Source organism: Natrix helvetica (genome assembly GCF_964273705.1).
Source record: "Natrix helvetica genome assembly, chromosome: 3".
Taxonomy (NCBI): domain Eukaryota; kingdom Metazoa; phylum Chordata; class Lepidosauria; order Squamata; family Natricidae; genus Natrix; species Natrix helvetica.
Window position 1 is genome coordinate 12,597,756 of NC_138549.1, and position 25,203 is coordinate 12,622,958.

At 42.9% G+C, this 25,203-nt stretch overlaps 1 protein-coding gene across 1 annotated transcript in view; it reads left to right on the forward strand.

Moving 5' to 3' along the window:
- The window catches only part of PIBF1 (progesterone immunomodulatory binding factor 1), a 103,530-nt gene that overhangs the window by 51,464 nt on the left and 26,863 nt on the right, over nt 1-25,203 (forward strand). The window contains exons 11-13 of the mRNA XM_081949427.1: nt 10,377-10,542; nt 12,351-12,501; nt 19,756-19,846. Of these exons, the coding sequence (XP_081805553.1) occupies nt 10,377-10,542; nt 12,351-12,501; nt 19,756-19,846 (408 nt within the window). The remainder of the gene's footprint in view (nt 1-10,376; nt 10,543-12,350; nt 12,502-19,755; nt 19,847-25,203) is intronic.

A 25,203-nucleotide genomic window follows, 5' to 3' on the forward strand; every position in this document is an offset into this window, starting at 1 on the left:
TCTCGCGCATGTGCTTACAACCTTCCCACATGTGCCCTGCCCCCCGTGCTTCTGCACATGACCCCCCCATATGCCCACCCACCCCCACGCATGCATGCACATCTCACGCACCTGCCCTGCCCCCGTGCAGCAGAGACCTGAAAACCAGCTGGCCAGTGGGAGGCGCATGGGCCTAGGAGATCATCTTCTAAATGCCTCACTCACAATATATATCACAACCCCGTGAATTCTTGCTTGGCCTTAGCAGCATCTGGTTCTATCGAAACGGCCCTCCTTAGGATGGGCGCACTGGACGAAAAGTCAGGTGGGCTTGATTTCCCTGTTTTGCAGAAAGATTTGGCGGCCCCTCCTTTCTCACTCCGCGGAAAGAATGAAGATGTTCAAATAGCATTTTCTCTGTTTCTCATTATAGTTTTAAAATCTTGATTTCCTTCCAGTAGATTTTGGAGGCTGGACAGGATTCCTCCTCCCCCCCCCCCACCTTCTTCCCCCCCCCCTCCTGCGTTACTGTTCCTTCCACCTCTCCCTCTGTTTTTTTCCCTTCGCCCTGTGACTTTATTGGCCCGGCTTTGGAGTGGAAGATTTTTTTTAAAACGCCAGAGACCTCACCAAAAAATGGTTTGGATCTGCTAAAATCCCGGGCTCATCATCTGAGACAGAAATAATCCTAGACCTCATCAGATACTACTGATGTGCTAATATGAAAAGAAAACACGCGAGGCCCTTTGCTTTCCATTTTCTCCAAATCTGCTCAGCTTTATATTCCCTTGGGAAAATACAGCCCCCTTGACTTTTGACAAGCTGTTCTTGCAGGTTGATTTGATCTTCAATCAAAAGTTCAGAGAAAAATAAACAAAAAACCCCAAACACCGAATGACAAGTTTTGGCAGTTTTTCAGACAAGCTTCAAAATAAAAGTGAAAGCCATCCGATCTGATTTATAATAATGATGGCTTAGATGTGTGGATAAAAGCATCCGTTAAAAACAGCATATTTTCCCAAATTACCTTAAAATAAGATGTTCACCGCAGCGGAAGCTCCGTGAATGACTGCCAATCAACTGAGAGAGCATGTTCCTCCAGCTTCAAGATGAGTTCTTGTAAACGGATGTATATGTCTATCTATTTATCTCCATCATCTATCTATCTATCTTTCTGTCTGTCTATCTATCTATCTATCTCCATCATCTGTCTGTCCATCATCTGTCTATCATCTATCTGTCTCCATCATCTGCCTCTCTCTCTCTGTCTGTCTGTCTGTCTATCTATCTCCATCATCTGTCTGTCTATCATCATATATTTCCATCATCTGTCTCTGTCTGTCTATCTAATCTATCTACCTATCTCCATCATCTATCTATCTATCTATCTATCTATCTATCTATCTATCTATCTATCTATCTATCTATCTATCTATCTATCATCTATCTTCATCATCTGTCTATCATCTATCTATCTCCGTCATCTCTCTGTCTGTCTGTCTGTCTATCTATCATCTATCTACATCATCTGTCTGTCTGTCTATCTAATCTATCTATCAACATCATCTGTCTGTCTGGTCTGTCTGTCTGTCTATCTATCATCCATCCATCTGTCTAAAAGCATATATGAGGATTTTATACTCAAGGAAATTTACAAATGTATGTCACAGGCATCTATTGCTGTTTTCTGTTCCAGCTTATGGAGATAATATTCAAAGGATCGTATATTTAGCGTTCAGTGCTTTGCTAACGCAAGTCTTAACTCAGTGGCAACTTTTGCTAACTGAGATACAGTTAATCCGCCATGAGTTACCCTGTGGTAAGATGGGCGGCCAATAAATGTAATAAATAATAATAAAGACACCCAGGATACTTATCTGTTCACCTTCCTCAACTACACTAAATAATTCCATAGGGACATTCACAAATAAAGACTAGTGGATGGCAGGCGATAGTTTTCCAGTTCGTTCTAACTGTGGTTTAAGGCAAAGCCAATTACCAAATGGCTCTCAATTCAGTGGTTGTTGTTGTTGATTTCGACTAATACCGTCCTTTTTCAACACACTTGAGCGCAACCAACACAAATCCTGCTCCATGTTTAGACTCCCAGGGATATATTTCCCTTAGGCACATGATTCTTTCTCTTTAACCCAAGAAAGGGGAGGAGAGTTGTGCATTGCTCAGTAATGATCATGATTCATTCATTGTCGTTTTTACTTAATTACTGGCTTTGCACTGTGGTTTTTTTTTAATGACAGCTGTTCTTCTCTGGCTGTGGGGAGCATTCACACCTGGTCCTCCGAGCCATGCCAGCTTCGCTTGTCCTATGTATAAGTTGCCTTGAAGCTCAACATTAAGGAAACTAAGATCATGGCATCTGACCCTCTCAATTCCTGGCAAATAGATGGGGAAGAAATGGAGGTAGTGACAGATTTTATTTTCCTGGGCTCCAAGATCACGGCAGATGGGGACTGCAGCCAAGAAATTAAAAGACAGTTGCTCCTGGAAAGGAAAGCTATGGCAAATCTAGACAGCATACTAAAAAGCAGAGACATCACCCTGCCAACAAAAGTGTGTATAGTCAAGGCTATGGTTTTCCCAGTTGCAATGTATAGCTGTGAAAGTTGGACCATAAGGAAGGCTGAGTGCCAATGAATGGAGGCCTTTGAACTATGGTGCTGGAGAAGACTCTCTTGGACTGCAAAGCGATCAAACCGGTCAGTCCTAGAGGAGATCAACCCTGACTGCTCTTTAGGAGGCCAGATCCTGAAGATGAAACTCAAATACTTTTGCCACCTAATGAGAAGAAAGGACTCACTGGAGAAGAGCCTCATGCTGGGAAGGATGGAGGGCAAAAGAAAAGGGGAGGACAGAGAATGAAGTGGCTGGATGGAGTCCCCGAAGCAGTCGGCCTGAGCTTAAATGGACTCCAGGGGAACATTGTCCATGTGGTCATGATGGGTCAGACACAACTTCGTAATTAACAACAACAACAACGTGTAAGAGAAAGTGCCATCCTTGGATGGAAGGGCGAAGAGCTAGACATGGGAAAGGAGATCAAATTACAGGCAGCCGGCAGGCAGCAGTAGTAGCCTGCAGTACTGCTCTCTAGCCACTGCGCCACCGTGGGTCGTACTATTGACTCTTCCAGGAACACTTCAGCAGTACTTTCCTTGGGCCACAGTAGATCACAAAACCTGCCGCTAGCTTAACATCAGGTCTTGCTCTGATTAAACCTTTTGCCAGATTTCGGCAGGCTTGATGCAGTGTTCACCGCTATCTTAAAAGCTATGGTCAGAATTGGGGTAACTATCCAGTAGGGCCCTTACAATGGGGGTTCTTTAAGGCAGGGTTCCCCAACCCCCAGGCAGCTGACTGGCAGTTTCTGGCATACCACGAACCTTTGATGGCATCCAGTACGCCAGTAAACCTGGCCACGCAAACAAGCGAAGCCCCACGTGCGTAAGCGTGGGATATAGGCAGTACGCAAAACCATGCCCCCCTCATCAATTCACAGAAGAAAGTTTCTCTACGGAAACGGTCCCTGGTTACCCCCAAAGGTTGCGGGCCGCTGCTTTAAAGGAAGAGGAAGAATACACAGAAATATGGTCATTTCAGGTGAAAGACTCGAAGTGATCTTAATCAGCAGGCAAAAACATGAGAGACTTTGTGTAATACGCTTTCTGTCCCGCCTGCCTTAAGTAGCACAGACCGTTTTTGGAAATTATTATTATTATTATATATATTTATTATTATCCTTCCAATCCACACCCGGTTCAAAAAAGATGCAGCTAAACTTTTAAAAATTGGATGAGGATTAAGGACAAGTATTTTTTGATTTTTTTTAATGAAACGAACACGGCCAGATTTCGCTGGCTTTAACTACAAGGTTGGATTTACACACCTAAAATGTTCTGTATGTTCCATTTAGGTTTGAGGATTCGGTATTGTTCCATTGATTGATGTCGATTCAGTTACAATCCAGATGTTCCTGTTGCTTTGCCTGCAGTGTGCTCTCAACATCTGGGTGCCATCAACATTTTTAAGCAACAATTGGCTTTTTAGTAGGGATTGCCAGGGAATATCACTCCTGATTACTGATACTCGGTTCATGTGAGTTTAATGGGTTTTCATGAAAAGTACTTTCTATTTACTTTCTAAATAGCTTTCAGTCCTCTAGCATGTGCTTTTTAACATGCTTCAGATATTATCAGCACCCAAAATCTCAAAACTATGAGCAAAAATAGGCCGCAGGGTGATCTCTAGATAGTTGAACCATTCCATATAACCCATCAAGGGAATTGTGGTCCAGACATCGGAAGTTCATCAGGTTTTTCTGCCCACTCATTACAGGAATAAATCACAGCTACCACTTGAACACAGTTGAATCTTTCCTTGGATTCAGTAATATCTCAGAGCTGAATCAGATTCCTGTTTACTGGAATAGCAAAAGGAGCATCTCTTAGATACAAGTTAATATGAATAGCTGAGACTGTCTGATTTATTTGTCTTTTCGCTATCTTCCCGGCTTACTTTTAGGTTCCTAAGCTAGGAAAGGTTCCTACAAGGCTACCCAAAGTTGGTCTTGACCTCATCTCTGAGTAGGGTCTTTGATTAATAGAATAGAATTGAATACTTAATTGACCAAATGTGATTGGACACACAAGGAATTTGTCTTTGGTGCATATGCTCTCAGTGAACATAAAGAAAAATAAAACAGAATACATTCATCAAGAATCGTAAGATACAACACTTAGTGAAAGTCATAGGTTACTAATAAGCAATCAAATTATACTAGGAAACAAATAAAGCAATATACATTTTAAAGATACAAGCAACATGGTTATAGTCATAAGTGGGAAGAGATAGGTACTAGGAAGGAAGAGAAGAATAATAGTAATACAGTCTTAGTAGGTAATATGATAGTGTTGTGGGAATTGGTTGTTTAGCAGAGTGGTGGCATTCGGGAAAAATCTGTCCTTGTGTCTAGTTGTTCTGGTGTGCAGTGCCCTATAGCATCGTTTTAAGGGTAGGAATTGAAACAATTTATGTCCAAGATGTGAGAGGTCTGTAGTTATTTTCACAGCCCTCCTTTTGACTCGTGCAGTGTACAGGTCCTCAATGGAAGGCAGATTGGTAGCAATTGTTTTTTCTGCAGTTCTAATTATCCATTGAAGTCTCTGTCTGTCTTGTTGGGTTGCAGGACCAAACCAGACAGTTATGGAGGTGCAGATGACAGACTCAATAATTCCTCTGTAGAACAGAATCAGCAGCTCTTTGGGCAGTTTGAGCTTCCTGAGTAACTCCAGTAGAAAAGATGCACAAGAGGTTTTGTGTATGTCAGATTAGATTAGATTAGAATAGAATAGAACAGAACAGAACAGAATAGAATAACAGAGTTGGAAGGACCTTGGAGGTCTTCTAGTCCAATCCCCTGCCAAGGCAGGACATTGAGCCAGACCTTTGCAGATGAGAAGATTGCTAAATCAATCCTGGGTCACATTTGGGTGGGATTGTGTTACAGAGGCATGTGGGGTGTCCAGTAGTGTTACTCTATCGAGTAACCACCTTGTGGAGCCCTGAATTCAAAGTCTCAGCAATAATGCTATTCTGTCAGATAAAAGACTATGAAACATGGGACTTTAGACAAAATCTTTCAGACCAGCTTCCTGAACAGCCATAGTTTGCGAGCCAGGTTGACTTCTGTAGGGGGAGCCTGTCTGTTACATCACTTTTTATGAAGCCATCAGCTACTTTTGTTCTCCCTGATGCTTCTGACTTGACTAAGGTCCCCGATATTGTGAGAAGAGGTAGATTCCAGGAAAAGAGGAGATGTATCTATCCAAGCTATGAAGTGAACAATTGAGACCATGCAGAATCTTCCATCTTCAGGTGGACCATTTCCTTCTCCTTATAAAACCTGCCTATTTGCCCTTCTTTCCTCCCTTCTTTCTTTTCTCCTTCTCTTCCTCCTCCTTTCCTTCCTCCCTCTCTTTCCTCCTTTCTTCCTCCCTCCCTTCCTCCTCCCCTCCTCCTCCTTTCCTTTCCTCTCCTTCTTTCCTTTCCTCCCTTCTTTGTCTTCATCTGGAAACACTTTCTGTACTGGACAACTGAGAAGGAGGGACAGCTGATGGGAGGCATTTTGATGATCAGGACTCTTCCTCTTCCTCTTTCTGCTTGAACTCCACCCTGTGACATAAGTGCACTCACACTTGACCATCCTCCCCCCCCCCCCCACCAACCTTCTTCTTATGTGAAATCAAGGATTCTTCCTCAAATGCATTCACAGAATTGAAGAAAGGCCAAGAGTTACCAAGGATTGCGTAAGGAGTTCCTCCGGCACATTAGGGTTTGCAATTTTTTAAAAGATTTTTTTAAAAAAATCCCATCTATATATTTATTTTTAATAAATAACTGAAGGCAGAAAACATACCTAATAGTCCTTCCTCCTTCAATTTTCCCCACAACAGATAATCCTGTACTCTGGGTTGGTCTCGATAGAGACTGACCAGCAGACTGACCAGCCTAAACTCACAGTTTCTAAGTTGGTGCTTTAACCGAGAGACCAAACTGGCTCTCTGTTCTAATTTGATTTTAACTGGCGTTCCTTGAATAGCAGTTCTATTGTGATACCTGGCATATCTCGAACTAGGATGAAAAGGCAAGTTCTAGGCAGCTGTTCTTGAAATGGGATGAAGCATTTCTAAGACTTAGGCATAGATATAATCATGGTTTGGATGTTGACCAGCCACGAGTCACCCTTTTCCTACCTAAGCAGGGGTTGGACTAGAAGACTAGAAGGTCTCTTTCAACTCTGTTATTCTATTCTATTCTATCCTAATTAGTATTCTATTTCTATTCCTATTCCATTCTCTTACCTTCCCTACCCTACCCTACTCTATTCTATTCCCTACTCTACTTCTATTCCCTTCCTTACCCTACCCTACCCTAACCTACTCCATTCCCTACCCTACCTTACCTTACCTTACTCTACCCTACTCTATTCTATTCCCTATCCTACCCTACCCTACTTCTCTTCTCTTCCTTTCTCTATCCTACCCTACCCTATTCTATTCTATTCTTTGAGAGTAAAGGTAGTTATGGGCCAAGGCTTCAGAGAGAAACTGAAAGCTTACACAAGGAAGCCATAAATGTCTTTGAGAAAGGAATATACGATATACCGAATTGGGCTGCTGTAGGGGGAAGATAAAGATCATGTTGTCTTTTGTATAAATAGTTACAAAACCTTTTTTTAAAAAAAAAACAAACCTCTTATTTCTATACACAGCCTCTGAAATACAGCGAGCTATAACGCTTAAATATATGTTACAAAGCCCATAAATATATACAGAGTTATATATCCACTTATAGCTCAAGTAGCATTAGTGTTTTATTTGCTTTGGTCTTAATAAATGACTAATTGCTGAGATATCCTCTGTCCATTTTATTGCTCACTGTTGCATTCCATTGTTTAGAATAATGGGAGAGCCGAACTGAATTTCTTGAAATGCATATTTGAGATTCCTGCGGAGCTTTAGTAGCAATTGCTGAGCGAAGGAGATCTCTTCAGCCCAGCTGCCGAAAAATACAGAATTTGCCTTCATTCGGCAATTAAGTTTCCCAGCCAAAGCTCACCAAAGGCTGTTCCAGTGAAAATTGTGATAAGGAGGTGCTTAAATTGGGCATGAGGCATTCAGCTTTCTTCATTTTGACAAGTTTACTTTTTTTTGTGTGTGGCTTTTTTCCATATCGGATAAGCCCAATAACCCTGTTACTACCTTAACAGCTCCAGGGATTTCCTTAACAGCTGTGGCAAGAAAGGTCGTAAAATGGGATTCAAAAAATCATTTAACAACTGCCGTATTTTTTGGAATATAAGACGCACCTTAGTTTTTGGGGAAGAAAATGTGGGGGGGGGGAAATTCTGCCTACCAGCTAGCGTCCTTAGTAAACAGCCTGGTCAGCTTCAGCACATTAGTTTGCTGGTTGTGAGTGCACATGCGCCTCATTGGGGCTGATACGCAGCTTCAAAAGCACAGCTGATCGTCGCAGGGAGCTCCAGTGAGTAAAGGAGGCAAAGCGTGGAAGCGGTCAGACAAGGCAGCAACTGTTCCGGTTTGCAATTTTGGCCTCTGCGCCTCCAAATGCTTGGTTGGAGACCCATTTGAAGGTTGCGGGGATCGTAAAAGCACATCGCCGCCTTCCCCCGCCTGAAAATGCGACGCAAAGAGGCCAAAAACAGGGCAGGTGGAGGCCTAAAATGTGATGTGCAGAGGCTGAAAACGCAATGCACGAAGGCGGTGATAGGCGGCAATGTACTCTGGGGATCCCCGCAACCTTGAATGGGTCTCAAATGGAGTGTTCAGAGCAATGGTGAAATTCAATTTTTTTTACTACCGGTTCTGTGGACGTGGCTTGGTAGGCATGGTGTGGCTTGGTGGCCGTGGCAGGGGAAGGATACTGCAAAATCTCCATTCCCACCCCACTCTGCTAGAGTGGCATTTGCTGGTTCTCCGAACTACTTAAAATTTCCGCTGCCGATTCTCCAGAACCTGTCAGAACCTGCTGGATTTCACCCCTGGTTCAGAGGTTGAAAACACGAGGTGCAAAGGCCAAAAACGGAAGCCACATAGGGGGCAATGGTCGGTGGCAATCCCTGCACCCTGGAACAGATCTAAAATGTGATGCGTGGAGGCCAACAGGTGGGGCCGGCGGGTGAGCAGGGCTACATTCAGAATATAAGATGCACCCAAATGTTCACCCTCTTTGGGGGGGGGGAGTGTGTCTTATACTCCGGAAAATACGGTATCTTGCTTAGCATTTAGCAATGGAAATTTTGGACTCCATGGGGTCTAAGTCAAGGACTTTCTGTATGTCAGAATATTACATTTTAGAGATAAACCCACTATTAAATTATTACATTTTAGAGAGAAGCTTGCTATTAGGCTTGCTATGTACTATTTAGCTGGTATGTTTGTCAAGCCTTGGATCTTTCATCTTGCAGGTTGGCCTTTCTTTTCAACCTAACTTCAGTCCTGGGTCAGGAGTGGAAATAAGATGCCACATTTGTGTCTTAATGCACTACTAATTCATTTCTTTAAGCAACAGCAACCCTGCTCCAAGAAAACCACATTTGGCCCATTTTAAACCCCCATCCATGTGTGCTCCAGAAAACAAGACGTTTCTTAAGAAAAAGATGACACACACACTTTGTGCTCCTGCCAAAGTTTAACCCTGAATAAAGAGTCGTTTTTTATTTTATGTTGCTGATTTTAACAAATGTGCTATTTGTATTTTAATAGACCACAATATTCTTTTCGTTTATGACTGCAGTTCGGCACAATCTAAATTATTTACATGCCTTTTTTGGTGGGATCTGCAGTACTACTAGATTAGGAGTGACTCCATTAATAAGATTCCAAATTACATTCCTCTGTTGCCATTTTGATGCAAATGAGTTCGTTTGCATTTTGTTTGCTCTTTCAGTTTTAAATATTGGTTGCTAAATTCAGTTGAATGCAACAGAAAGAACTATATATTTTTTTTCAAGGTAGCGGTGATGGCCGTGAATAAAATATTGCTACAGAGGAGAGGGAAAATCTCCCCTCGGGATTTAAACAGCTTTAAACAGAGGCGTAAGCCTTGCATGGCAGAGAGAGAGAGAGAAGGAGAGAGAGAGAGAGAGAGAGAGAGAGAGAGAGAGAGAGAGAGAGAGAGAGAGAGAGAGAGAGAGAGAGAGAGAGAGAGAGAGAGAGAGAGAGAGAGAGAGAGAGAGAGAGGGAGTTCACTGAAGCCAAATGCAGAATACTGTGTGTGCTTCATTATCAGACAGAAAGTAAACCGAATATTTAGCAAGAACTTGAATCACTTTCATTGGTTTTTGGTTTTGTCCCAAAGGTGCCTTTTCAGGAAGCAACTGGCCATTTTTATTTTTATTTTGAAGACGTTTTGCTTCTCATCCAAGAAGCTTCTTCAGCTGTGACAGAATAGTGGGGAATGGAAGGATTTATATTCCTTTTAGAGGGTTGTTGGAGCACTTGGAGGTTCACCTCTGTCCTCAGGGTCACCTGAGTAGTGTTTAATGGTTCCGGAAGTCCACAATTTGTTTCTCTGGGAATCCATTCCTACTCCCGCACCATTCAAAGGGTGTCCATCCCAAATTGTACAGCTAAAGGTCTGTAGAGATTCTCAGTCATCTCAGGTCATGGTTGTCCCAGAGGAGCTTTTTCAGGACCTTGGGGGTGGGTGGGTGGGTGTTCCTTTGGGGGGGGGGGAAAGCACCTTTTCTTTTTCCTGAAAATGCACCTTTGGGACGACCATGACCTGAGATGACTGAGAATCTCCACAGACCGTTTTGGTTTTGCCGTTGCCACATTCTTGCTTTGCTTTGGCTTTAGATACCGGCAGCTGCAGCTCAGCACTGAAAACAAAGTGGCTGAACTTCTCCACCAGAGCAAACTCAAATCTTTTGAGAGCGAACGAGTGCAGCTAATCCAGGAAGAGACCTCCAGGAACCTCTCTCAGTGTCAGCTGGAGTGCGAAAAGTATCAGCGGAAACTAGAGGTACGTAAGGAAGCGGTTTTGGGTGGACTCTCCCCAAGGTCACTTATGTTGTGGCTCACCAGTGGCCAGCAGGGCAGGTTACAACAGTCAATTTAGTGACCATTTGAAGTTACAACAAGCACTGAAAAAAGTGACACCAACCGGTTTTCGCACTTACACAGCTTTTCCCATAGTCACGTGAACAAAAATTGGGATGCTGACAAGAGTTAGAATTAATACACCCATAGAGGCACAGGCCTTTATGGAAAAAAACAAACTACTCCTAGAAAAACCTGATGATCCTCTACCAGATACACAGGACACGGGAGGGGCCGGAGCTCTGTCGGCGGGGGGAGATGGGGCAACATCAAGAAAGCTCAGATCACAAAAATGAGTAAGAAAATACACCTGACATAAACTGATCGAAATTATTAACTGAACTTACATGCTGACTATATGTTATTATGTTACTACCTAATAATGAACTATGTGCAAATGTATACTATGAGTATGGAGGGGGGGCGCACCTACCGCACACTGCAGTTGCCAAAATTTGTAACCTATCCCCTACCTTTTTCCTTTGTAAAATATTAAAAAAACCAATAAAACTTTGTTAAAAAAAATTGGGATGCTGTTTATGGACGGTTGCAGTGTCCCAAGGCTATGATGATCACATTTTGCGGCCGTCCGAGAAGCGAACTCAATGGGGAAAAGCCAGGTTCACTTAACGACCGCCTGTTACTAATTTTACCGCTGCAGTGATTCGCTTAACAATGGTGGCAAGGAAGCTCGTGAAATGGGAGATAGAGAAATTCACGTAGCAGCTTATCAAGAGACATATCGGCCTCATTTGTTCTATGGCAGGGGTGTCCAAACTTGGGAACTTTAAGACTTGTGGACTTCAACTCTCAGAATTCCCCAGCTGGCTGGGGAATTCTGGGAGTTGAAGTCGACAAGTCTTAAAGTTCCCAAGTTTGGACACCTCTGTTCTATTGAGATTCTCCGTCATCCAGGACATGGTTGTTCCAGGGCTGCTTTTTTTTCAAGAGGCAACTGGGCTTTCTGGTTTTTCTTTGAAGACATTTCGCTTCTCACCCAAGAAGCTTCTTCAGCTCTTGAATGGATGGTGGGGAAGAGCAGTCAGAACTGAAGAAGCTTCTTGGATGAGAAGCTAAACATCTTCAAAGAAAAACTAGAAAGTCCAGTTGCTTCTTGGAAAAAAAGCACCTTTGACGTTTGGCCTCAATTGTGGTCGTAAATCAAGGACTACCCGTTCTTCATTTGAACACCAAACAGTATATTTCATCCCTTATTAAATTTCACTTTTCTCTGTCGTGGTTAAACAGGCCTCCATTTCAGAAAGCTTGTTTACATCTCTCCATTTCTCCACTCGGGTGCTAATTCAATTTATAAAGCCATTAATCTTCCTGGATCAAATCTTTTGCCTCTTAGCCTACTTAGATCTTTGTAAGATACAGTAGTTTTCATGGCTCAGTTGGACCCAGCACCCATACCGAGGACAATCGTTTTCCTATTCTTTGCAAATTTTAACTTTTGCAGCCCCTAAACAAACAATTGCGGGGAGGAGGGAGTGGTGGAAGAAAAAGTGTGACTCTTTGTACAACATTATTTTGTTCCCGGAGAGCTGGCATTTATACCGAATCATGCTTTTTTTTAACACAGCCCAAGACACTTAAGCCAACTTTAAAGTTAAAAAAGGACTTGACCTAAGCTTGCAAATATTTGAATTGAGCATTTCTTTATTTCCCCAATGATTTATTGCTCTCTTAACTAACTTCCTTTTCTTAAAAAAAAAAAAAAATTCTTAGGTATTAACGAAAGAATTTTACAGTCTTCAAGGATTGAGCGAGAAAAAGATCTCGGAACTTCAGGCACAAAATTCTGAATACCAAGCAAGGCTTGACACGTACGAAAAACTGGAAAAAGAACTCGATGAGATAATAATGCAAACGGCAGAGCGTAAGTCCTTCCGAATTATCCTTTATGATTCTGTCTTGGAATTTATTTACAATCTAATGGCCGTTAATGAGATTGGTTTCGTTAAATCCAGGAATGTTGAGTACCCATTCAACATGCAGCTGTATACAATGAATTAGCATAAATATGTATTTTATTACACCTTAATTAGCAGCTTGAATATATATCGCCTTTTGAATATCTCCTAAAATTACTGTGTTCTCTCTCTCTCTCTCTCTTTCTCTCTCCCTCCCTCCCTTCCCCCTTCCCTCTCTCCTACCAGGGCAAAATTATGATGTGTTGCTCTTATTAACAAATCTCTCTTTCTCTTCATTTCTCTCTCAAAAAAAGCCTGATTCCCCAGGCATGTCAGCTCTTGCTCTCTTTTTCAATTTGTTATCTCGCTCTATGACATCTTTTGGAAAGTTTACTGTGAAAGTTGTTGCAGCAAAAAAAAAAAAAAACCAAAAAAAAACCAGAAGTGCTGAATTCTACAACAGTGTCTCTGATGGCAATAAATTTTAACTAAAGGATTTTCTCTATCAGCAACAGAATTGTCTGTTGCTGTGAGCAGTATCAGCACTTCTTAGACTGGGATATGTGTGCATATTTGTGTGTGTTATGCATGGAATTCCTCTCCTGTGCATACTGCCCTGAATAAATAGGATGGAAAGATATATCTTGTACTTGTAGGGAGTCATTGCCTTGGGTCTATGCACCAACTTCGTTTATCTGCTTGTTGTCTAATTCATGGACTTATCAGAGCATGGATATTCCACTCATTTATTTTAAAGTCTCCAATTTGTTCTAAAATAGTAGCAAGAGGTTGAGATAGATGGATGGACGGACAGATGGATGTTTTCAAATGAATTCCATAAATTCAAATCAGGTATAATGGATACCATTAAGTTTACACAAAAGTAAACATTTCATTCATTTAATCCTTGGTGCTCTCTGAATTTGATTGTTTGTAAGCAGAATGTTTTCATTACCAACCTAAAATTAAATGATCCTTCCTGGTTATTTCAGAGTTTAGATATAAAATAATACGGTTTCTTTCTTTCTTTCTTTTTGGATATGGTCATTGATAGAAAAGTTGTTCATCTTTCCTGAGTAAGATTTGGCAGAGGGGATTCTGGGAAAAGGGGAGGGGGTTATGGGTAGGTCAGAAAAGCATCCCAAAGGATATGGAGACCAAGGAGGCCTACCTGTGTCCTTCAGAATGATGGTGTTGACAAGTTCAAATCTGGTTTTATTTGTCCAGCAATAAATCCAAGAGCTTGTAGTGAAATCCCATGAGTGGAGTTTGTGGACTGTATTCCATTGACAGTTCTTTTGCGTTTTGATTGTGTCTTGTTTGACCAGAAGCTTTGAAAGATTCTCCTCTGGAAATCCATTCCTACTCCCACACCATTCAAAGGATGTCCATCCCAAATTGTATAGCTAAAATTCTGTAGAGATTCTCTGTCATCTCAGGTCATGGTTGTTCCCAAAGGTGCTTTTTCAGGAGGCAGCTGGACTTCCTTGTTTTTCCTTTTGAAGATGTTTTGATTCTCATCCAAGAAGCTTCTTCAGCTCCGACTGGATGGCGGGGAACAGAAGGGGAATGCTAGTCAGTTGCATCCTTTTATAGAGTCATTGAGGTCACTTGGAGATTTATCTGTGTCCTCAGGGTCACTTGAGTAGTGCTTAATGGTTCCTGTAGTCTGCAATATATATATTTTTTCTCCTCTGGAAATCCATTCCTACTCCCACACCATTCAAAGGGTGTCCATCCCAAATTGCATAGCTAAAAAAAAACCCTACGACCTCTGTGACTGAGAATCGCTACAGACTTTTAGAGTGTTCCATTGTTACTAAGCTCTTCAGATTTCTCATTCGGGCCTGCAAAACTGGGGAAATGAGCAAATCTCTCACTCACCTGTCCTGCTTTTGACCTGGAAGAGGTGACTGCAAGCAACGTCTTACCTGGTTCGGTTTGATTGATGCCAAAGGCCTCTTTCTTATTAGCATTTCGCCTCCCCATGGGGTATCCTTCCTGATCCTCTGTAGGGATTATTCACTTACCAATAAATAACATCACGGAAAGGGTATTCACGGAATGTACAAATTCAGATCGCATACTTACCATTGTTGTTGGTTTTTTTCTCCTTTCTGCCGGCAGCTAATAGGAAAGCTCATCTGCCTGATAAACAAAGAGATAACCCTAACATCCATAACACGTGTCAATTTTCTTGCCTTGAGAGGCTTTCTTATATTCTCAAGCATTTAATTTTGGGGCAGGGAACTGGCGGCTTTTTAGAAAACCTTTCTGGAATTGCTGGACAGGTGGAGCTCGGCTCACAGCCACAATTAAGCCCCAAATTTCTGTTCATAAGTGAGCTTCATTTGTTAAGTGAGTTTTGCCCCACTTTACTACCTTTTTATGCCACCGTTGTTAAGTGAATTGCTGCAGTGGATAAGTGAGCAGCCCAGTGCTTAAGCAAATCTGGCTTCCCCCTTGACTTTGCTGGTTGTATAGGTGTCCTGCGAGAGCAGGGGATTTGACTAGATGACCTGCAAGGTCCCTTCCAACTGTTATTGTCCCTGATCTGGGCCTTTAAATGGCAGCACCAGTTCTTGGAGGGGCTTCATGGAGAGTTTCCTGGAATTGAGCTTGGGACCTCTTATAGCCATGATGGTGAACCTATGGCACGCTTGGGCACATGCACCATCACCAGCTGGTCTTTGCGGGCACCGGAAAATGGCCTGAAAAACGCCCAAAAAACAGCCCATTTTTGGGACTATTTTCCATGCTTTTCCAGGCTGTTTTCAAGCCATTTTGGGGGTGTTTTCAGGGCCGTTTGGGGGCCAAAAAACGGTCCCAAAACAGCCCAAAAAGCCGCCTGAAAATGCCCAAAAAACAGCATGTGGGTGCTGGCCAGCTAGTCTTCGGGTTCCAGCGGTCTGGAGCGCACACATGCACGCGCATTCTGGTTTGGGCACTCAGTGCCGAAAAGATTCACCATCACTGTTTTACAGGCAAAGTTGGTGCTGACTCTTCCCATATGGAAGCATTGCTTGGGTTTCAAATCAGCAATAAAGTTTTATTTCAGTCCCAGCAAACACTCTGAAAATGTAGATATCTGGATGACTAGAGCGGGGGTCCCCAACCCACAGCCCGGTACTGGGACGTGACCCAGGCCATGCAAGTGGTGGGCGTACGCGTGAAGTCATTCCCAGGTTGGACTGGAGCAACGTAGATGGACCTAGAATAGGTAAATGAAGGGTCTGGCAAAGCTATGACTTCACTGTCTGGCTTCAGGGTGAAAAATCACTTCATCAGCCTCCGCCCTTGTTTATAAAACGGGGCAACTAATTAATCTCCTTGGGCAATTGTTTGAATGCTCGCCAGCTCCAAGAGATTCCTTAATTGCTGCAACATTTCCATTTCCTTCCGACGCTCTCCGCCGTGACAGTCATTTCTTCGCGTGTTCTTAGAGCCCCACGTTGGAGTCCTGAGCGTGTGAGGAAAGCTAACCTTTTGGGTTTCAAAATATTCATAAATGTAATAATGTCAATGGTTTCAATATTCACACCGTTGGCTTTTTTTTTTTTTTACTTATCAGGAAGCTTATCAGAATCAGCTGTGTATTTATGCTCTTCTTCTACCCAGGTCCCATCTTTCGATGCACGCTTTCAAGTCAAAGGGACGGCTGCCAAAAAGATATTTTGTCCTGTACATTTTGTACTTGTGATGATTATCCTCTTTGCTGTGTATAATTATGCTTTTGCACAGGCTGCCAGGAAGAATAAGAACACGCACTCCCAGGGCAAAATGGTGCTGGGTTGCTCTTTTCTAACACCTCCCCTCTCTCTGTCTCTCTCTCTGTCTCTCTGTCTCTCATGCACACACTCACATGCATACAACTTTTCAAAGGGAAGCAACTTGCATCTCTCTCTTTCACTTTCTCTTTCTCTCTTTGTTTTTCTCTCTCTCTTTATCATTCTCTTTCTTTTTTTCTCTTTCTCTTTCTGTCTTTTTTATCTTCCTTTCTCTCTCTTTCTCTACTCTACTCTCTCTCTCTCTCTCTCTCACATGCACACAGAAACACATTAACATGCACACAACTTTTCCAAGGGAAGCAACTTGCATCTCTCACACCGATACACACACATTCATTCACACAACTTTTCAAAGGGAAGCAGCTTGCATCTCTCACACCAACACACGCACATTCATTCCCACAACTTTTCCAAGGGAAGCAACTTGCATCTCTCACACTGATGCACACACAGTCATTCACACAACTTTTCCAAGGGAAGCAACTTGCATCTCTCACACCGACACACACACATTCATTCACACAACTTTTCCAAGGGAAGCAACTTGCATCTCTCACACCGACACACACACATTCATTCACACAACTTTTCCAAGGGAAGCAACTTGCATCTCCAGTTGTGGGAGTGGGAGGAAGCCCTTATTTTGTCTGGAAAGCAAAGCAGCCTTTGACGAAAAGAGTCCAGAAGCCATGTAAGAGCAGTGACAGTGCTGCATGACAAAAACCGATAAAGAAGCCCAAGCTGTTCAACTCTTAATAATTGCATTAGAATTCATTCAGGTGAATTTTCTGGGATGGTTTGTTTTTTTACTTCTCACCTGTAGGGTGAGAAACAACGTCACCCTATCCTTCCGATGTGTCTCTGAATCAGGACTGATTCCATCAGTTTTTGCTCAGGCCCTGGATCCTTCTTGGTAGTTCACACTGTACGTGAAAACATATAAAATATACAAACAAAAACATATAAAACATATGAAGAAGGGTTGCAGGAATTGGGTATGACAAGTTAGTGAAAAGAAGGGCTAGGGGAGACATGATAGCAGTATTCCAATGTCTCAGGGGTTGCCATAAAGAAGAGGGGTGTGTGAAGCTACTCTCTAAAGCACCTGAGGGCAGGACAAGAAGCAATGGATGGAAACTAATCAAGGAGGGAAGCAACCTAGAACTAAGGAGAAAGCCAGTGACAGTGAGAACAATCAACCCAGTGAAATGACTTGCCTTCAGAAGTTATGGGTGCAGGTTTTTAAGAAGGGACTGGACAGCACTTCTGTGAAATGATCTAGGGCAGAGGTGTCAAACTCAAAGGCCACCAGAGGTGCCCCTGACATGAGTGAGGTTGAGCAGGCCACACCCACCGTGGCCACACCCAGCCCGGCTTCCTGAGGTCAAACACAACCCTGATACAGCCCTCAATGAAATGAAGCTTGACACCCCTGATCTAAGGTCTCCTGCTTGAGCAGGGAGTTGGACTAGAACAGTGATGGCGAACCTTTTTTGGCTCGCGTGCCATAAGTGGGGGGAGCGCAGGGGGGTAGTGTGCGGGCGTGCCGCACCCATAATGCAATGCACGACCACCCCAGTGCGCATGCGCACACTACAGGCACGACCCCCCATTTTTTCCATGCTTTTTTTTTTTTTGCCCTCCCCAGGCTCCAGAGGCTTTATAGGAGCTTGGGGAGGGCGAAAACAGCCTCCCCCCTCCGGAGGCTTCAGGGACCTTCAGGACGCTTCCCTGAAGCCTCCGGAGCAGTCAAAACGACCCTCTGAGCAAACTGGAAGTCCGTTCCCGAACTTCCGGTTTGCCCATAGGGCCTTTTTTTTGCGCTCTGGAGGCTTCAGGAAAGCTCATGAAGCCTCGGGGGGAAGGGGAGGCTCTTTTCGCCCTCCCCAAGCTCCTATAAAGCCTCTGGAGCCTGGGGAGGACGAAAAATGGCTTTAAAAAGGGGTGAACTCAGCTGGCCAGCGCGCACATGCGTGCTGGCCAGCTGACAGGGCAGCTCCTCGCATGCCCTGACAAATGGCTCCGCGTGCCACCTGTGTCACGCGTGCCAAAGGTTCGCCATCACTGGACTAGAAGACCTCTAAGGTTCTTTCCAATTCTGTTATTCTGTTCTGTTGTTATATAGCAGGGGTCAGCAACCTTAAACACTGAAAGAGGCACAAAGGTTCTAACCGGAAGCCCCCCATTCAATTCTGCAGCTGATCGGAAGTCCGGTTCCCCCACCATCCTCCTCCCAGCACAGCGTCCTTTTTCTTCTGCCAATCGGAAGTCCGGTTCCCCCACCATAGAGTCTCCTCCTAGCACAGTGTCCTTTTCCTTCGCCCAACCAGAAGTCCGGTTCCCCCACCATAGAGTTTCCTCCTAGCCCGGCATCCTTTTTCCTTTACCTCTCCTAACCGAAAGCCCTATCAATTGTGGAGCCAACCAGTGACAGGGAGCCGCAGAAGAATGATGAAAGAGCCACATGCGGCTCTAGAGCCATGCGGGTTGCTGATCCTGTTCCATAGCCACTCAGAGCTACTCAGCGGTAAGATGGGCCGTCAATAAACATAATAAGTAAATATATTGGGGGAAAGCCGGATTTCTCTCATGCTCACTGCCTTTGAAGAACAATCTTTGCCAGTTGCAGACTCCTCTCTTCAGGAAGTTATTTCACAAAGAAAGAGGCTGCTGCCAAAGGAGAAGTAATTGAGGCTTGCAGGGCACCTAAACCATCTCTCCATCCTGAAAGAAGAGAATTAGATCCTTTCCCAGCCTGCTCTAGCCCTCTGGGTCACATAACACGTTTGTGGTTAGGAGTGTGCGTGTGCGTATGTCTCCATGGGTGTGCGTGTGGGTTCCTAAGTCAATAAGGGAAGAGGAAGAGGCACAACATTTTTTTCCCTTTTCACTGGCATGGAAGTCCTTGTGTGACTCTTCAGTGTGGCAGTTGTTTGCACCAAAGCAATGTCAGAATTGCAGTTTGAAGGATTCCTAAGGAAAGTAAGCCAGGCCAATTGAAGTCAGTACAAAAGGAAATGGGCAAGGAGGAACTTAGATTTTTATGCTTTTTCTCGCTTATTCCAAGCCATCCTGAAATCCACAAAGGACGGATGATGGATGGCTTATAAAAATGCCTCCAGGAAATCATTAAGAGATAAGGAGAGAACAATCAGTCATACTGCCGTGACTTCCCATTGATTGTGGATTAATAGGCTGCCAATGGTAAAGTTTGATTCAACGTTGTATTTGTTCTTCCTCCTTTTGCTAACTTCCTTTTCCTGTTTTGAGTCTCGTGTAAAGAAAAATAAAATCAAGCAAATGGATCATCGGTTCCACTGACCTTAAATGAAGTCCCATTGATCTACCCAGCCCTGTTATCCAGAGATGCTGGGGTTCCTCTTCTTAGAAGTGGTTTTCTGATGGCCTGTTTTTTTTTTTTTTTTTTTCTAGTTGAGAATGAGGATGAGGCAGAAAGAGTGCTGTTTTCCTATGGATACGGTGCCAATGTCCCTACAACAGCCAAAAGACGGTTGAAGCAAAGGTAAAGGTGGTCAGCTTCCACACCAGTTTCCCCCCCCCCCCCAAAAAAAAACAACCAAGGGAATTTGAGGAGCTTTAACAAGGGAGAAGGTGGCTCTGTGGCTAAGACGCTGAGCTTGTCGATCAGGTCAGCAGTTCAGTAGTTTGAATCCCTATTGCCGCATAATGGAGTGAGCTCCCGTTACTTGTCCCATCTTCTGCCAACCTAGCAGTTCGAAAGCACGTAAAAAATGCAAGTAGAAAAAATAGGGACCACTTTGGTGGGAAGGTAACAGCATTCCGTGTGCCTTCGGCATTTAGTCATGTCGGCCACATGACCACGGAGACATCTTTGGACAGCGCTGGCTTTTCGGCTTAGAAACGGAGATGAGCAATGCCCCCTAGAGCCAGAGACAACTATCACGCATGTGCAGGGAAACCTTTACCTTTAACAAGGGAGAGAAAGTATGCCCACGTCCTTGAAATCAAGGCGCATCCTGACCATCCAAAGTCAAGTTATCTCGACACTTAAAAACAGATGAACTCAATATCTGCGCCCTTCGAATTAAAACTTCAACAAAGCAAGAAACCAAAGTTACAGATCAACATTTTGTCTTTTCAAAGTCATTCTGGCTTAGAAAGTTGTGGCTTTGGCATAACGAGGTTGGAAGAAACAAAAGGACAGAGTAGATGTGCAAGAGGAATTAAGAGAAGCTAGAGAGAATATCACCCTGTGCCATCCATAGGAGGCCATTTTCAGCAAAAGCCGGAAATATTTATCGCTCCTTTTATTCTTCGATATTTCTAGGCTGTCATAAATACCGAAACATAAATATTTGTATACATTTGGTGGAAAGTACATCTGATTTGAATTTCTATACTAATTAACATTCTTTCTTTTTCTCCTTTGTGGCCTTGTCTCCACCAATGGAACACTAACCAGGGTTGGGGAAAAAATCTACATTTCCAGATGGTAGTTCAGCGGTAGTAGTAAGAAACTTGTTGTCATCCACACCTGAAGTTGTCTTCCATATTCTGCCACACCTACTACCTCAATAATTCATCAGTCCCAAAGCCATCTCCCTGCTCAATCAAAAAATTAAAGATGTGGTTGTCAGATTGAGAGCCAAAGGAAAGTTGCAGACAATTGAACACAGAAGTTAAATATTATCCTGTTAATTTCAACCCAGTTCTCTTACCTCGTTTGATTCCCCCTTCTGTCTTCTTAGGCATTAGCTGTAATACTGTATCTAGACTTGGTGTCTTCTTAAATCTTCTTTCCACCTTTTCATCCAAGATTTTAAAATATATGGAAGAGCGAGTAGGCCATAAGTGAGTTTTGTGGCAGCCTTGATGTCCCTCTTTGGTTTCACGAGGAGCCCTAGATGAGCACAGTTTTTAAGCCAGTTGTGTGTGTGCGCGCTTGCATGCCTCCCACCCACACTTAATTGGCTTGCTAATAAGCATGTCATAGGGCACTTTGTCAAATGCTTTGGTGAAGACATAATGTAGTGCGTCTGCAGCATTAACAATCTATTAAGAAAGGTGGCTGATCAACGGAGGAGATAAGATTAGCCCGACTAATACTCAGCCATGCTGACTTCTGCTAATTGCTAGGTAGATCTGGGCACTGGATTGTCTAATCTATGAAAATTCTACAACAATTCCGTTTGTATAAAGTTGTTGGCAATGAAAGCTAACCCTGCTGCCTTTTGGGAAAAATCCTGAGAACCTAAAGCTGAATTGAATAAATAAACATGCACATAAACTCTGCTGATCTCTTACAATTTGGAGCAGGATGGGTGAGATATTTAATGCCTTTCCTCGCCTCCTGGCTTTGCTACAACTTGCAAAAGTCTGTGCAAAATGCGGCAGTGATTTTTTTTACAAGTTTTTTATTTTTTATAAATGTATCAAATCAATTTGTGAACAGTGTGACATCTGGATGTCATGCATTCTAATACAAATAAAACTAAGTTAATCATAATTATTACATTCAATCCACTTACATATTTCTAGTAAATGATACACGTTTGTCTTAGATTACAATCTATCATTGTTCAGTTATTCCACATTTTCTCTTCTTATTATTTCATTTTATTATATAAAAATGTATACATTGATATTCCCCTTTCTCTTATTTCTATCACCTATTCTAGTTTTTAATCATATCACCCTTTATTAAGAGACTTTTCCTCACCTAACTAAAAGAAAGAGAGAAAAGACAAGTGAGAGAGAGAGAAAGGGAGAAGCAAACCACAACAGCAACAGAAAAGAAAAGAAATGATCCTTCCATCGTCTCTTGCCCGCCTCAATACTTTTAATTGCTATGCTTTAAGAGAAAGAGAGGGAAAAGGAAAAGGAAATCAAAATGTCTAAAAAAAAGAGAAAATACTAATAATCATCTATCCATCGTCTCTTGCCCACTTCAATACTTTAATTGCTATGCTTTTTTTTTACTTGCCTTCCAGGTTCCTCTCTTAGATCTTTAAGTCTGTCTACGTTTGCTTCTTGAATGTTCAATCTAGATATTCCTCCCATCTCTCCCCTCTTCCACTGCGGCAGTGATTTTAGAGGGCCCGAGGAAGCGCATGCTTCCCCCGTGAAGCCTTCTTCTTCAGAAGTTCCTACTCCACAGAAGGAGTTTCAGGCAGGCTGTATTTTTCAATCAGATATAGGTCCTTTGGTACGATGGTTCTTAAACTCTCCTTCTCTCTCTGAGGTCTCTTTGCATCGGTGAGAATTCAGGGCCAACCGTGGTAATTTTCCACACTTCCCACAGCTATCCTGGCTAGTGGGAGTCTTCCACTGCAGGAGGAAGCCAGGTGAAGCCATCCTGAGGATTTCACAAACTATTTTTCATCCCAAATTCTCAGTTCTCATTCCCAATTCCTCGTCTGGAATTCTTGATGTTTCAACTATATGGGTTAAGCGTCAGTATGCAGGTGGTTCCCCACTCCCCACCCCAAATGGTACTGCCATGACTGGTAATGTAAGAAAATATTGATTTGAAAAATTGGTACCTTAGTTTAACACCTTCATTAAAAATAATAATTCAGCAGGTGCACTATAAATAATACCCCTGTTTCCCTGAAAATAAGACTTCCCCGGATAATAAGCCCGATCGTGCTTTTGAGCGCATGAGCTAAAATAAGCCCTCCCCCTAAAACAGTGGGTCTCAACCTTCCTTGCTGCGACCCTTTAATACAGTTCCTCATGTTGTGGTGACCCCCAACCATAAAATTATTTTATGTTTTCTGTATTTTTTGAAAAATATGTGGTTTCCGATGGTCTTAGGCGACCCCTGTGAAAGGATCGTTCGACCCCCAAAGGGGTCCCGACCCACAGGTTGAGAACCACTGCCCTAAAATAAGCCCTCCCCGAAAATATTACAACACAGCAGCAGCCATGAGGTGACCACGCTCGCCGCCTCCTGCACCTCAAAAGTAATAAGACCTCCCCCCAAATAAGGCCAAGCACTTATTTCAGGAGTCAAAAGAAAATAAGACCCTGTCTTATATTCGGGCAAACACGGTAGGACACAATAGATTACTCTTAACGATAACGAATGGTTGTCTCGCACTCACATCCTCTCCTCATCGTTGGTCTTTCACAAATTATCTCAGCCTTTCATCATAAACAGTCCAATCTGTCTCACCTTTTAGCTTGCAACATGTCTGCATAAATAGACTTATGCATCAACCAAAGATTGAAAACAAACAGATGTTCTTCTAAGTACACGCTACCAGTCATCAACCTGATTTTTTTGTGGGTCTCCAAACAGCCCAGTTGCTTCTTAAATAAATAAATAAATATCTTTATCACCACCCAGTTTGTATTTTCTGGCATACATTTTTTTTAATTCACCAGTCAACCTAAACATGCATTTCCCTACATGCATTTGTCGGCTGTTCTACAGAAGATCGATTCAACTTCATTCAGATGTGCTTTGCTTTCCATCTTTTTGTTATTTTACAGACGTACAATGGACCTGTTTTTCTTCCATTTCATTCTTTAAATCACATCTTTTGCCACTGACTCTTGTAGTCCTTCCCATCAATGGTATATGCCACTTTCCCTGTGAGTGTTCAGGACCACATCCAGGCCTTGGCCACAATGCCAGAAACCCAGTTACAACCAAGTTTTATCTTAGGGCGTTCACACTATCATCTTCTGCTTCTGCTTCTACAAAAACCTGTGTGTGTGTGTGTGTGTGTGTCTCCATTACAGCATAACTCTCAAATGCCTCGAGCAATTTCAACCAAACTTGATACACAGATGACTTAGTCTCTGGAGAAAAATACTGTGGGGTTAAGACACCCCTAACACCTCTCGGGGGGGGGGGGTGTTCTGTTAAGATACAACCTGTTGTGCCATACTGGCTTCTACTGTACAGCATAGTGGAGTTGCCATGGTAACGGCTACACAGTACTCCACAAGGGGGCTCCCTCTGGTAAGGGGGAAGATCCAACATTGCAAATTATGTTTGGTCTGGACATTTCACCCCTATAAATAAATACCCGGACAAGGCCAGATTATCAGCTAGTTCTTGATAAAAAAAGATCCCTGCTCTAGAGACTAACTAGCAAGCTAACAAAATATTTCTCATCAACTAAGAGGGACACGGAGGCGTTAGCTCACACTCCGGATTCCCCCCAAGTTTTCCATTTGAAAACGTACCCTCTCCTGTCTTGTGGTGAATTCGATAACTGGTTTGCAATTGTTGCTTTTAGCTGCAAGATATGCTCTCCTCCCAACAGCCTCTTTCTCCCACTTCCCACCCAGCAGGACTGAACCTCCCTCGCATTATCTTATCAAGCGGGATTCCAGTTAGGCCTAATTTAGGATTAACTTTGAAAAAAAAAAGAAGAAGAGAAAAAGACATCTTTGCTTTTAATTCCCCAAGAGTATAAGCCATCCTGTCATCCTAATTAATTAAGTTTGATGGGAAATAAATCTGACATATGGCAAGCTGAACTGTTGAAAGCTCTGCTTGTCCAGGGAAACTAACACCAGTAACAAACTTCCCCTCTTGCTTGCCTATGGTTAGTTGTCTATTTTTTTTTCTTTCATGTTTGAACAGAACATTTCATTTTTTAGGATATGTGGCATTGCTCGCCTGTGGCTTACATGTATTGGGTCTTTCTTGCTCCAAGGACAAGTAAACAGATCCCAAAGTGGCCTAAATACTCCCTTTTCCTGTACATATCCCAGTCCTGTACCCATTCCAAGCAATGTATTGGGAACAGAAAACCATTTACCCCTGCTCGACTGAAGCTGAGCATATAATGAGTTCATTTCATGAAATTCGGCCTGAAAACAGCAGGGATTTTTTTGGCTGGGCGTTTTGGTTGTTTTGTGTATAACATTCAGCTAAAG